Source organism: Lemur catta, chromosome 9, assembly GCF_020740605.2.
Source record: "Lemur catta isolate mLemCat1 chromosome 9, mLemCat1.pri, whole genome shotgun sequence".
NCBI lineage: Eukaryota > Metazoa > Chordata > Mammalia > Primates > Lemuridae > Lemur > Lemur catta.
In genome coordinates, this window is record NC_059136.1 from 62,773,877 (window position 1) to 62,787,574 (window position 13,698).

Consider the following 13,698-nt stretch of genomic DNA (forward strand, 5'->3'; position numbering starts at 1 on the left):
CTTGGCAGGCCTCTGATTCCAACTCTTGTAACTCCGGTCCCTGGGAGCCGCCAAAAGCACAACTCAACCTTAAAAGTGGCTCTTTATGACCAGAAAAAGTCCCCAGGGTAAAAGCTCCTTAAGCACATTTTTCCTTTTGCTAAATGTTGTCAAATTACTCTTTTAGATGACTGTACCTATTTACATTCCAATCAGCAGCAAAAGATTTCCCCTTTGTTTCACATCTTCATTAAACCCTTGATATTTTTTAACTCTTAATTTTTGTTAAACTGTTGTGTACAACTCAATGAACAACCTTTGAACATTCTCTTTTCAGACTTTCCTTTCTAATTTAATATTTCTCAGGGCTAGCAGACTGTGTCATGGCCTAGCACTTGGAAGGTGGTCAGTAAATACCCATTGAATAATGTCATGTCCCTGCTTAAAATCCTTTAATGCTTTTCCAATTCCAGAGGAGGCTCCCCCTTTTTGAGAGTCCAATAATTACTTATTTATTTTTATCTTCCCAGAATCTAACACAGGGTTTGGAAAATATCTCGCAGGCAACACTAAATCAATGATTTTTGAAAGAATGAGTATCAGAATAACACGCACCTCTACAATGCACATATTTTTATTATTTGCCCACACCGAGTCATAACTTGTGTATTACTTGTTCACGTAAATGGTGAAGTCTGTAGCCTCAGCGTTTACATCAGTATTTGAGTCTGACTGTAGGCAGCAAATTAGTTAAAAAAACTTTTTTGGCCGGGCGCGGTGGCTCACGCCTGGAAGGCCGAGGCGGGAGAATCACTTGAGGTCAGGAGTTCGAGACCAGCCTCAGCAAGACAGAGACCGCCACCGTCTCTACCAAAAATAGAAAAATTAGCCAGGCGTGGTGGCGTGCACCTGTAATCCCAGCTACTCGGGAGGCTGAGGCAGGAGTTTGGGCCCAGGAGTTTGAGGTTGCTGTGACCTAGGCTGACGCCACGGCACTCTAGCCCAGGTGACAGAGCGAGACTCCGTCTCTAAAAAAAAAAATTATTTTGAGACAGGGTCTCGTTATGTTGCCAAACGGGTCTCGAACGCCTAGGCACAAGTGATCCCCTCCCGTCTCAGCCACCCAGGTAGCAGGAATCATAGAAGCGCAACAGCACTCCCCACAAAAACTACTTTCCCCAACTGAGCCGTAAAGCGGAACTAAACTTACAAGCCTCTCCAGGAAAACGCAACAGCACATGCGCAATGATGCTGTAAGGTCGTCCAATCAGAGTCGGGCTGAGCCAGGCGCCGCTGAGCCAGGGGAGATAGTGCGCACGCGCGGCGTGAACGCCCGCGATTGGCTGCGCGGAGGCGGGAGCCTTGAGCTTTTGCGGCGGCGAAGGGAACTCTGTCTACTCACGGTTCGTGTCTGGGCCAGCGGTTTCTGTCAGATTTTCGCAGGTGTGTCCACGGAGCCGAACGCTCGGGAGGACAGCTTGTAGGCTCGTGCGGGTCAGAGCGGGGAGTGGGCGCCGGAACAGGCCTCCGAGGGAGGAGGGAAGGAAGGCGGCAGGAACGACCACGGCCGCCTGCGGGGCTGGAGCAGTGAAGCGCGAGGGACTCTCTGCTGCTGGCCGCGGGGTGGCCTGGCGCAGAGGGCGGGCGGGCGGTGCGGGTGGGGGCGTGGGTGCTTGCGTGGGAGGCCCCGGGAGGCGGCTCCGGGTGGTGGTGCCTGAGCGCCCGTTTTGTGGTCGGTGCGGGCAGGCTCCTTGGCGTTTGGGTTTCTTTCCCTTTCCTGCACTGTGAAGCTGCTTCCCCCAAGGCCAGGTGGTGAAGGCTGTGCTAGTGCCATGGAGGGGGTCAGTGCAAAAGAACTAGGAGCTCCTATAGGGACTTTCACCTCTTCTCTGGCCAGTGGTTTTCCCCCCATTAACCTTTTAATTAATTAATTAGTCACTTATGGAAGATTTTCTAGGCTGGTACAGGTGCTCCTTGATTTATGAGGGAGGTTACCTCCCCATCAACCCGTCCTAAGTAGAAAATATCTTGTCAAAATGCATTTAAAACACCTAACCCATCTAACATCATGGCTTAGTTTAGCCTACCTTAAACATGCTCAGAACACTTCCATTAGCCCACAGTTGGGCAAAATCATTAAACAAAGTCTATTTTATAATAAAGCGTTGAACACCGTATGTAATTTATTGAGTACTGTAGTGAAAGTAAAAAAGAATGGCTGTGTGGGTACTTGAAGTACAGTTTCTACTGAACGCGTATGGCTTTCTGTACCATGGTTAAGTTGAAAAATGGTACATCTTAAGTCTGTGTTTTGGGGTCACAAAATCAAAGGAGCAACTAAAGGTATGACATGAAATAATTACTACCTAAATGTAGTTAGAAGTCGAAAAGCAGAAACAGCAGGGGTTTCTTAGTAGAGTTTTGTTTAGATTGTGGCATCCTAGAGGTTTGATGGTTGCACAAAGCCCAACCAGACCATAGATTCTGTTTATGATTGTGTGGGTTGAACTACATCCTTCTCTATCGCCCTCACAGGGCCTTTTATCATCTCTACTCTCATGGGACCTTATACATTAAACACCCAATCAATAATAATAATTATAGAATAGTAACATTATAGATAACATTGAATGCTCTTTGTCTAGCTTTGTTCTAAGTGCTTTAAGTATTTCACTTAATCCTCCCAATAGTCTTGTGTGTAAGTATGATTATGGTACCGCCCCCCCGCCCCCCTTCTATAGATGAGAGGAAACTGAGACACAGATCAAGTAAACTCTTTGTGCAAGATCCCTTGCTGGGAAGTGTCAGTGTAGATTTATATCAGGCATTTGCCTTCAAAGCTGTGTTTTTAATTACTGTGCTGTATTGCCAAGTCTTCAGGCTATCTGATGTGTTGCAGTTGACAGCCTGGTCTGGCCATTTTACTTGGACTGAAGCAGATAGGTGTTATATACCCATCATGGAAGTTGTAGCATCACAGCACAGCTGTCAAAAGGCTTTATTCCTAGAGCCTGGGAAAAGGGCCCAAACAGCACTAATTTAAAAATCAATGAGGGTGCTGAGGTATTTAGGGGGAAATGTACTGATCTCTGCTGTATCCTTTGAAATGAGTCAATAAATTAGGTGGCATGATGGATAACCAAGGACATATGTAATAGCAGAGTTAGAATTCTAGCCATGGCAGGCTGGGTGGCTTTGGAGTCTTGTTTCCTTAACCACTACTCTGTGCTGCTTCACAGTGAATTCTCAAATTCACTTTTTTATTTATTTTTGCTATTTATTTATTTATTTATTTTTTGAGACAGAGTCTTGCTCTGTTGCCCAAGCTAGAGTGCTGTTGCATCAACCTAGCTCACAGCAACCTCAAACTCCTGGGCTCAAGCAATCCTTCTGCCTCAGCCTCCCGAGTAGCTGGGACTACAGGCATGCGCCACTATGCCTGGCTAATTTTTCTATATATATATGTTTTTAGCTGTTCAGCTAATTTCTTTCTATTTTTAGTAGAGACGGGGTCTCGCTCTTGCTCAGGCTGGTCTCAAACTCCTGAGCTCAAACAATCCGCCCGCCTCGGCCTCCCAAAGTGTTAGGATTACAGGCGTGAGCCACAGTGCCTGGCCCCTCAAATTCACTTTTTTAAAAATTAGTTTACAAAATAAATAGGGTTGAAAACTTAGAAATCATGTATTAAATGATTTTAGGGTTTGGGGTGGTGATTCGTAAAATTTAGTGTTGAAAAATTTTAATGTCTAGTCTATTCTTTATTTTACAAATGAGGAAATTGGTGTCCACAGAGTTTAAATAGTTTGCCCAAAGTTAATCATCCCTTAAGTAGCAGAATCGGAACTGTACTCTGGTTTCCTTTGTTTCTACTGTTGGTATTTCTAGCTACTGTATTTTTCTAGTGTTCTTTTAAAAAGATGTCAGTTAGAATTTTCACAGCTTTACAGGGGAGTCTGGCTAATGTAGAGAATAGAACCTATTACATTTTGTGATATAGACATTTTTATTAATGCTATTTAGAATTTATTAGTTTAAGAAGGCTCATCATTATCTTATTTTAATTGAGCAATAGTCAACTAAAAGCCTTAAGTTTTCTGTTTGGTTTTTTTGAGGCAGGGTCTCGCTCTGTTACCCAGGCTGGAGTGCAGAGGTGTCATCATAGCTCGCTGTAACCTCAAACTTTTGGGCTCAAGTGATCCTCCTACCTCAGGCTTCTCAGTAGCTAGGACTACCGGCTAAGTTTCATATTTTTTGTAGAGATGGGATCTTGCTATGTTGCTCAGGCTGATCTTGAACTCCTGGCTTCAAGTGATCTTTCCACCTGGATGGAGCTCTCAAAGTGCTGGGATTACAGGCATGAGCCACAGCCCAGCCTAAAAAAGCCTTACTTTTTTGATCTGAACTTCTCATTGTTCTATTTCATTTGACCATTAAGTAACTGAGTCTAAATGCAGGGTCTAACATTCACCTTATCTTGTTTTAGTTAATTTGTGTCAACTTCAAACTTGTGGCCAGGTGTGGTGGCTCACGCCTGTAATTCTAGCACTCTGGGAGGGTGAGATGGGAAGATTGCTTGAGGTCAGGAGTTCGAGACCAGCCTCAGCAAGAGCAAGACTCCGTCTCTACTAAAAAATAGAAAGAAATTAGCCAGGCAACTGAAAATAGAAAAAATTAGCTGGGTGTGGTGGCACACTCCTGTAGTCCCAGCTACTTGGGAGTTTGAGGCAGGAGGATCACTTGAGCCCAGGAGTTTGAGAGTGCTGTGAGCTAGGCTGATGCCATGGCACTCTAGCTCTGGCAACAGAGCAAGACTGTCTCAAAAACAAAACAAAACAAACGTGTCAATTACATATTTAGTGACGTGTAATATTCTGCTTACCCATTATAAAAAGGAAATGAGTTTAATGAAGTTGTTTTGGCATGACTTGTTGAGACAGAATATGTATTGATTTCTGGTATTGGTCAATACTGTTTCAAAAGTGGTCACAAACCATCTGTTTCATAGTTTGCTCTGAGATTAAAGATAATCCTAATAGAGATCTATTTTGTCCTTGAATAAGAAACCGAAGGGTGACTTCTGCTAATCCTTCAACTTATGTAAGGGCTTGTTACTTATGTATTTCATAATTTTAAGATTGCTGATATTGGGAAATGTCTAACCATCGATATCATGGCTGTACTTTTTTTCTTGGATACATAAAATAATGGTACATTTTATAATTGATCGCATTTTAGATTTTATGAAAGATGATAATTAAAAAAGCTAATTGATGACACTTTCCCTATTATTATTATTTTTCTTTTGAGACAGAGTCTTGCTCTGTTGCCCTGGCTAGAGTGCAGTGGCGTCAGCCTAGTTCACAGCAACCTCAAACTCCTGAGCGCAAGCAATCCTTCTGCCTTAGCCTCCCAAGTAGCTGGGACTATAGGCATGCGCCACCATGCCCGGCTAATTTTTTCTATATATTTTTAGTTGTCCAGCTAATTTCTTTCTATTTTTAATAGAGATGGGGTCTCGCTCTTGCTCAGGCTGGTCTCGAACTCCTGCGGTCAAACGATCCTCCCGCCTTGGCCTCCCAGAGTGCTAGGATTACAGGCGTGAGCCACTGCTCCCGGCTGACACTTTCCCTATTATAAAAGTAACATTTTCATTGTAGAAAATTTGAAATACATGGAAAAGAACTCAGAAGAAAATAAAAATTACCAGTTATTCTAACACTTAGAAATAATTAATGTGGCATGTGTTTTTCTCATCTTTTTAAAAGATTGTATATTATAATGTATAATATATATCTACTTTATGATGGTATAATTTACAGTGTACAGTTAGGTATGTACATTTTGATGAGTTTTGATGTGCAGATGTAGATACACTCCTGTAACCACACTATAGTCTTACGTAGTTTATTTCTATCAACTGAGAAAAATTCCTTCATGCCCTTTGGTTTCTAGTCTCTTAAAGTGTACATACTATAATTTTTCTTTTTTTTTCATTTTTTTCCCTGTTTTTTTTTTCCTTTTTTTTCTTTCTTTTTCTGTTTTTCTTTTTTTTTTTGAGGCAGAGTCTCACTCTGTTCCCGTGGCTAGAGTGAGTGCCATGGCATCAGCCAAGCTCGCAGCAACCTCAATCTCCTGGGCTTAAGCAATCCTCCTGCCTCAGCCTCCTGAGTTGCTGGGACTACAGGCATGCACCACCATGCCCAGCTAATTTTTTCTATATATATTTTTAGTTGTCCAGATAATTTCCTTCTATTTTTTAGTAGAGATGGGGTCTCCCTCTTGCTCAGGCTGGTCTCGAACTCCTGACCTCGAGCGATTTTCCCGCGTTGGCCTCTCAGAGTGCTAAGATTACAGGCATGAGCCACCACGCCTGGCCCCCTCTTATCTTTTTAAATACATAGTTGTAGTGACGAGCTATTTTTATATTTGGGGATGATTCTAATCATGCTTATTGATGATTTCTGTTCTGGGTATTTTTCAGGTCACTGCTGCTCAATATGAGACGATCTGCAGCACCAAGTCAGTTGCAGGGTAATTCCTTCAAGAAACCAAAATTTATACCACCAGGAATAAGTAATCCACGTCTGAATGAAGAGATTATAAAACCAAAGCCAGACATAAAATTATTTGAGGTAAGAAAAAAAAGGACTCATAATGTAGAGAAACATATATTTTTTAAAATGCCATTTAAAGAGTTAATAATACTTACTGCCTATGAGAATTTTCAGTATCTCATAGTGTCTTCCAAAGACCTTAGAAATAAAGATTACATGATTTTTTAAAAAAGGAATGACATGGGCCAGGCGTGGTGGCTTACGCCTGTAATCCTAGCACTCTGGGAGGCCGAGGTGGGCGGATCGTTTGACCTCAGGAGTTCGAGACCAGCCTGAGCAAGAGCGAGATGCCGTCTCTACTAAAAATAGAAAGAAATTAGCTGGACAACTATATATAGAAAAAATTAGCCGGGCATAGTGGCGCATGCCTGTAGTCCCAGCTACTTGGGAGGCTGAGGCAGTAGGATTGCTTGAGCCCAGGAGTTTGAGGTTGCTGTGAGCTACGCTGATGCCACTGCACTCTAGCCTGGGCAGAGCGAAGATTCTGTCTCAAAAAAAAAAAAAGGAATGGCATGCAGTTGGGTCTATAAAATAAACTTTTGGTAACAGTAAATAAGTAAATAAATAAATAAAATTTAAGAGAAGGGGTGGAGATTCTTATAAAAATTATTCTAATCAGTGTTCTTTTTAAAGTTATTGCATAAATAAGTGAAAACTTCTTTAGATAAGATGATTTAAAGAGAAAATACATAAATAATGATTTGTATCACTATTTCAAATATTTATTTAAATTTTATCTATAAAAAATGAACACTGGGGGTGAGAGAAGAGGTGGAAGGGGAATAAAATATAAATGTATGTATTACCACTGATCTGTACACTTAAAAATAGTAAATTATATATATATGAAGGAAGAAAACATTTTTTTTTTTTTTTGAGACAGAGTCTCACTTTGTTGCCCGGGCTAGAGTGAGTGCCGTGGCATCAGCCTAGCTCACAGCAACCTCAGACTCCTGGGCTTAAGCGATCCTACTGCCTCAGCCTCCCAAGTAGCTGGGACTACAGGCATGAGCCACCATGCCCGGCTAATTTTTTTTTGTATATATATTTTTAGTTGGCCAGATAATTTCTTTCTATTTTTAGTAGAGACGGGGTCTCACTCTTGCTCAGGCTGGTCTCGAACTCCTGACCTCGAGCGATCCACCCGCCTCGGCCTCCCAGAGCTAGGATTACAGGCGTGAGCCACCGCGCCCGGCCAAGAAAACATTTTTTAATGAGGATTGGGAATTGCTATATCAGCTTGTTTCTGCTGAAGATAAGATGATTTGCTTGCTTTGTGATACTGTAATATTAACATTAAAGAAATTCAGTGCTCATCAGAATTATAACACTTTTGTAAGGACCACAAATATTTTAAATTAGAGGGAGAGGTGCAAAAGGTTGTATTGCAGAAATTAAAAGATGAAAAGCAAAAGCAAAGACAGTTCTTTCAGGCAGTAATAAGACCTGGAAATAATTCTATTGAAGCAACTTTTAAAGTAGCTTATATACTTGGGAAAAAAGGGAAACCATTCAGTAATGTAGAAATTGTGAAAGAATGCGTTGTTGAAGTTGTAAGATGCTTCGTAGACCCCGATAATGTTTCAAAGTACAAAGTAATGTTCCTCTTTCAAGGAAAACCATAACTGATTGACAGCATGAATTAGCTTTCAACTTAACAGAGCAAATTCATGCATACTTCAAAAAGAAAGTACATATTATTTAATTGCTTTGCATGAATCAACTGATACTACTGACTCGGTGTTGGTTTTATATTTCATTCGAGTCATAACAATATTTTCTTTGCTACAAAGAGTTCCTTGCTTTGGCACTATTGTGAACAGAACACCAGGAATAGATACCTTCAACAACTTTCAAGATAGATGTGACATTGGGCTGAATTTGGTAAATTTAGTGAGTATATGTACAAAGGGTGTACCTTCTGTGACAGGAAAACATGAAGCGTTTTTTTGCATAGATTAAAAAGGATTAATAAATCCTGATGCTCTCATTTCTTTTATCTTACATCAGCAAAATCTCTGCTAAATCTACTGTTTTTTTTTTTTTTTTTTGAGACAGAGTCTCACTCTGTTGCTGGGGCTAGAGTGCCATGGCGTCAGTCTAGCTCACAGCAACCTCAAACTCCTGGGCTTAAGTGATCCTACTGCCTCAGCCTCCCGAGTAGCTGGGACTACAGGCATGCGCCACCATGCCCGGCTAATTTTTTTTTCTATATATATTTTAGCTGTCCATATAATTTCTTTCTATTTTTAGTAGAGATGGGGTCTCGTTCTTGCTCAGGCTGGTCTCGAACTCCTGAGTTCAAACAATCCGCCCGCCTCGGCCTCCCGGAGGACTAGGATTACAGGCGTGAGCCACTGCGCCCCGCCAAATCTACTGTTTTAAGTGACACTTTGCAACAAGGTATACGTATTGTTAACTATATTAGTGCAAATGCGACATGGCATCATTAGTTTTATAACATGCTAAAGTTGAACTATGAGGTATTCAGTGTGGATTTGCTGTATAGTTCTAAAGAGCATTGGCTATCGCAGGGACAGGTGTTAGCCAAAATTTTATCTTTGTGAGAACAGATAGTTAAATTTTATGAACAGAATCAGCAATGTGAAATATTAAAAGAAGGTGCAGCATTTCTGTGTGATATCATGTGAAATCAAAACGTGAATATTTCTTTGCAAGGTAAAACTGCCTATATATTATATGTGGCCAAAAATCCAAGTATTGAAAAAAGCTATCCTTTTTCAAAACACTTCTTCAAAAGGAAATTTCAGATGAACATTTTCCCCAGTTAGCAAAGGTCATTGATAAGCAGGATGATATATGGGAATCATTTGAAGAATACACAGCTGTTATAGACCTATTAACTGGAGAATACAACAGAAGTTTCACTGACTTTGAGAATTATGACCTCACACTCAAATTACCATTTGAGCCTCACCGAGTTGATATCGCCAAGGCACCTACAGAACTACAGATGGAATTGTTTGAGCTCTCAGTAGATGACATTTTAAAGTCTTTGTTTGGTGCTAAGAAAGATCCAGTTGAAATATGGAAAAATGCAGTAGAATGCCCATGCCTTTGGCAACATGCCTGAAAAATGCTTTCTTGCTTTTCAACCACTTATTGTGGTGAATCTACATTCTCCTACCTAACCCAAATCAAGATGCCCTTAAGCTCACAAATGACTGATACCCATTTAGAGGATCAACTCAAACTGCGGACCTCATTGCTGCAACCAAATATTCAAATGCTTTCCAACAAAAACCAGACATAACAAAGTCATTAAAGGGTTAGTTAACTTTAAAATTAACAGTTTTTATTTTTGGAAATTACTAGGTACATAATAGTTAGATTTTTACAAAATAATGTATATTTTTAAGTATATCTAATTGAAGTTTCTTGAATGCAGCCTTATCTGATTACAGCTAATTAATGTGGTCTTCCAGAATGAAAAGGTTCCCCACCCCTGGTTTAACCTCTTAATGAACTGCCAGATTTCTTTTCAAGATGGCTGTACCATTTTCATTCCCACTATCAGTGTATGAAGATTTCAGTTTCTCCACAAATTTGTCAACATTTGTTATCTTTTAGATTATAGCCATACTAGTGAGTCAGCTAGTATCTCATTATGGTTTTGATATATGCATTTCCCTGTTTGATATATGCATTTACATGTTTTTGTTGTCCATTTGTGTATCTCTTTGCAGAACTGTTTATTTAAATCCTTTATCCTTTTTTTTTTTTTGAGACAGAGTCTCACTCTGTCCCCCCGAATAGAGTGCAGTGGCTTCATCATAGCTCACTGCAACCTCAAACTCCTGGGCTCAAAGGATCCTCCTGCCTCAGCCTCCCAAGTAGCTTGGACTACAGGCGCTTGCTAACATGACAAGCTAATTTTTCTATTCTTTGTAGAGACGGAGTCTCAAGGCTCTTGCTCAGGCTGGTCTTGAACTCCTAACCTCAAGTGATCCTCCCACCTTGGCCTCCCAAAGTGCTAGGATTACAGTCATGAGCCATGGTGCCTGGCCTCTTTATCCTTTTTTAAATTGAGTTATTTGCTTTCTATTATTGAGTTATAAGAGTTTTTTATATGTTCTATATACAGATGTCTTACCAGGTGTATGATTTACATATATCTTCTCATTCTGTTGGTTGTTCTTCCTTTGATGATCTCATTTGTAGTACAAAAGTTTTTAATTTTGATGAAGTCATTTACCTATTGTTTTGTTGGTGGTACTTATGCTTTTGGTGTCCTATATGAGAAGATCATGAATATTTACTACGATGTTTTCTTTTAAGAGTTTTGTAGTTTTCTTACATTTCCGTATATGATCCATTTTGAGTTAATTTTTATGTATAATGGGAGGTATTGGTCCAGTTTCATTATTTTGCATGTGAATGTCCAATTGTTCCAGGATTATTTGTTGAAAAGACTATTCTTTCCCTATGGAATTGTCTTGGTACCCTTGTCTTGAGATTTATTTTGGATGTAGTTTCTAAGGACTGATTTCAGGTTAAAACACTGCTTTACTATTTTTTCTTTTAACTGTATCAAGAAACGAGTTATTTTACTTTTTAAAACTAATGAAGTTTGCATTTTTGAAGTTATACAGCAATTTTAAGCAAAGTAACATGAGAAGCCTAAAAGTATTAGGCTTAGCAGTCAACTTTACCTTCTTTTTACTTTATTGCATTCCTAATTTTTGTTCTTAAATTATTTCTTATTTTAGATTGAATTAAGAAAATTTTGCTTTGGTGACTTCAGTGATTTTTACTTGATTTTGTCTGATAAATACAAAATATGGGACAAACTGAACATCAAAATAAATATACTAATGGATTATAACCCATTGAATAATATAGGAGTCTGAATCCATACTAATATATGTAAATAAATGAATAAATAAATAAGTAGGGAGAAGAGTAAGCTCTTTCTAACAATGGAATGCCAAATCATAAAAATAGAAGTAAAGATGGTATTATAGAATATCAGTGAATGCCCAAACTAGCGGATGAATGTTTGATGAGGAAATGGGATATTTGAATAGACTCAAGTATCTCCTTACAACATCCTTTAAAAAATTATAAAGGGAAAAACACTAACTTTGCCAGAAGACCTGGCAGATACCACCTTAGTCAAGTGATCAAAGTTAATATCTTTAGTAATGGGACAAACTGATATTATATGTCTCCTGATATGATAAACTGTGGTATTCCTGCCCAAAATGCACAATCTGAAACTAATCATAAGGAAATATTAGACAAATCCAAATTGAGGGACATTCTACAAAATAACTGGTCTGTACTCTTGAAATTTCAAAGCCACAAAAGATGAAGGGAAGGTGGAGAATAAGGAAGACTAAAGGAATATGCTGATAAATGTAATGTGTGATCTGAGATTGGATCCTGGCTTGGAGAAAAAACTATAAAAAACATTATTGGGATAAGTGATCAAATTTGAATATTGACTGTGGATTAGATAATAGTATTATACCAATGTTAAATTCTTGATTTGATAATTTTACTGTGATTATGGAAGACAGTTTTGGAGTCACACTTTGAAGTATTTAGAGGCAAAGGAGTTTAGTATCTGCAGGTTAATCTGGGTAAAGGGATATAGGAGTACTATTTTTGTAATGTTTATGAATTTGAAATTATATCAAAATGTTGCATAATGAAATTTGTGACCTTCATAAGTTGACTTACTTTAAAATCTTAATCAGGTTCTTTTTTTTGTCTAATTACTAACCATAAAATTTATTATGATAAATACTTATGGTAATATGACAACTTTGTTATTGTGAGTTCTTATTTTAAAAAATTTCCAACATATATTCTGGTAGGCAGAAACTAGCCCTTCCAAAATGTTCCTATCCTAATCCTTGGAATCTGTTAGTAAGTTACCTTACGTGGCAAAAGGGACTTTGCTGAAGTGATTAATGGTAAGGACCTTGAGATGGGGAGATTGTCATAGTTATGTGGGTACATCCAATATTATCACAAGAGTCCTTAGAAGTGGAAGAGAGAAACAGAAGAGGGTCAGAGAAAGAGATGTGACACAACATAGCTGGCTTTGAAAACGGAGGAAGAGGGCTAAAAGTCAAAGGAATGGCTTCTACTTGGCTTCTAGAAGTTTGAAAAGACAAGGAAATGTATTCTCTACAATGTCCAGAAAGGAATGCAGCCATGTTGATAACCTTGATTTTAGCCCAGAAAGACCCAAGTGAGAGGTCTAACTTACAGAACTATAAAATGATAAATATGCATTGTTTTATGCCACTAAGTTTGTGTTAATTTGATATAGCAGCAACAGAAAACTCACACGCAAACTCAAAATTAGTGAAAATAGCACATAACAAACTCCCTTGTCTGTATTACCTGACTTCAGGGATCTTGTTTCATCTTACCTCTCCAATCCCTTCCCCAGTCCCTCGTTACTTATTTTGATACAAATTCTAGGAATATCTTCATTTGTAAATTTTTAACATATGTCCTTAAAGTAGAAGGGCTCTTTTTAAAAAACCCAACTTAGTGACAATACCATTATCATATGTAAAAAACGAACAGTTTTTAAGTGTTGCTTTCAGTACTGAGATATTTAGCAAGAAAAAAAATATTTGGCTATGAGAATGGCATGTAATGATTTATTTAAAAACTCTTCTGAAATGTTTAAAATACACTGTAATTATAAGCATAATTTTCATTCTGTCATGTTTTTCAGCTTTGATAACAATTTCAAATAGTTCTAAAAATCAAACAATAAAAATTAGATTTTAATTTATTTTTAAATATCTGGTTGATTTAGATATATAGAAACTGGTAGCTCATATTTTAATTTGGACTCTATTATATAAAAATATGGGGAATTAGATTTAATTTTTGCTTTAAATGTGTATTTGGTTCTTTTAGGGTGCTGCAAATAAAAACACCTTTCTTGAGTCACAAAATGATCCAAGAATATGCAGTTTAAATCTTCTGCCTACTGAAGAAAGTACTAGAGAAATTAATCACAGGGATAACTGCAGTGGAAAATACAGTTTTGAAGCATCTGCTTTGGCAACATTAGATCCACCTCATACAGGTAAGACTGAGCTTTTTATTGACT

General features: G+C 38.6%; 1 protein-coding gene across 1 annotated transcript in view; it reads left to right on the plus strand.

Annotated features, from left to right (window-relative positions):
• The first annotated feature begins 1,301 nt into the window (after positions 1–1,301).
• The window catches only part of LOC123644586 (DNA repair and recombination protein RAD54B-like), a 45,351-nt gene continuing 32,954 nt past the window's right edge, over positions 1,302–13,698 (plus strand). Inside the window, exons 1-3 of the mRNA XM_045560759.1 lie at positions 1,302–1,422; positions 6,461–6,611; positions 13,503–13,674. Of these exons, the coding sequence (XP_045416715.1) occupies positions 6,477–6,611; positions 13,503–13,674 (307 nt within the window). The 5' untranslated portion in view covers positions 1,302–1,422; positions 6,461–6,476. The remainder of the gene's footprint in view (positions 1,423–6,460; positions 6,612–13,502; positions 13,675–13,698) is intronic.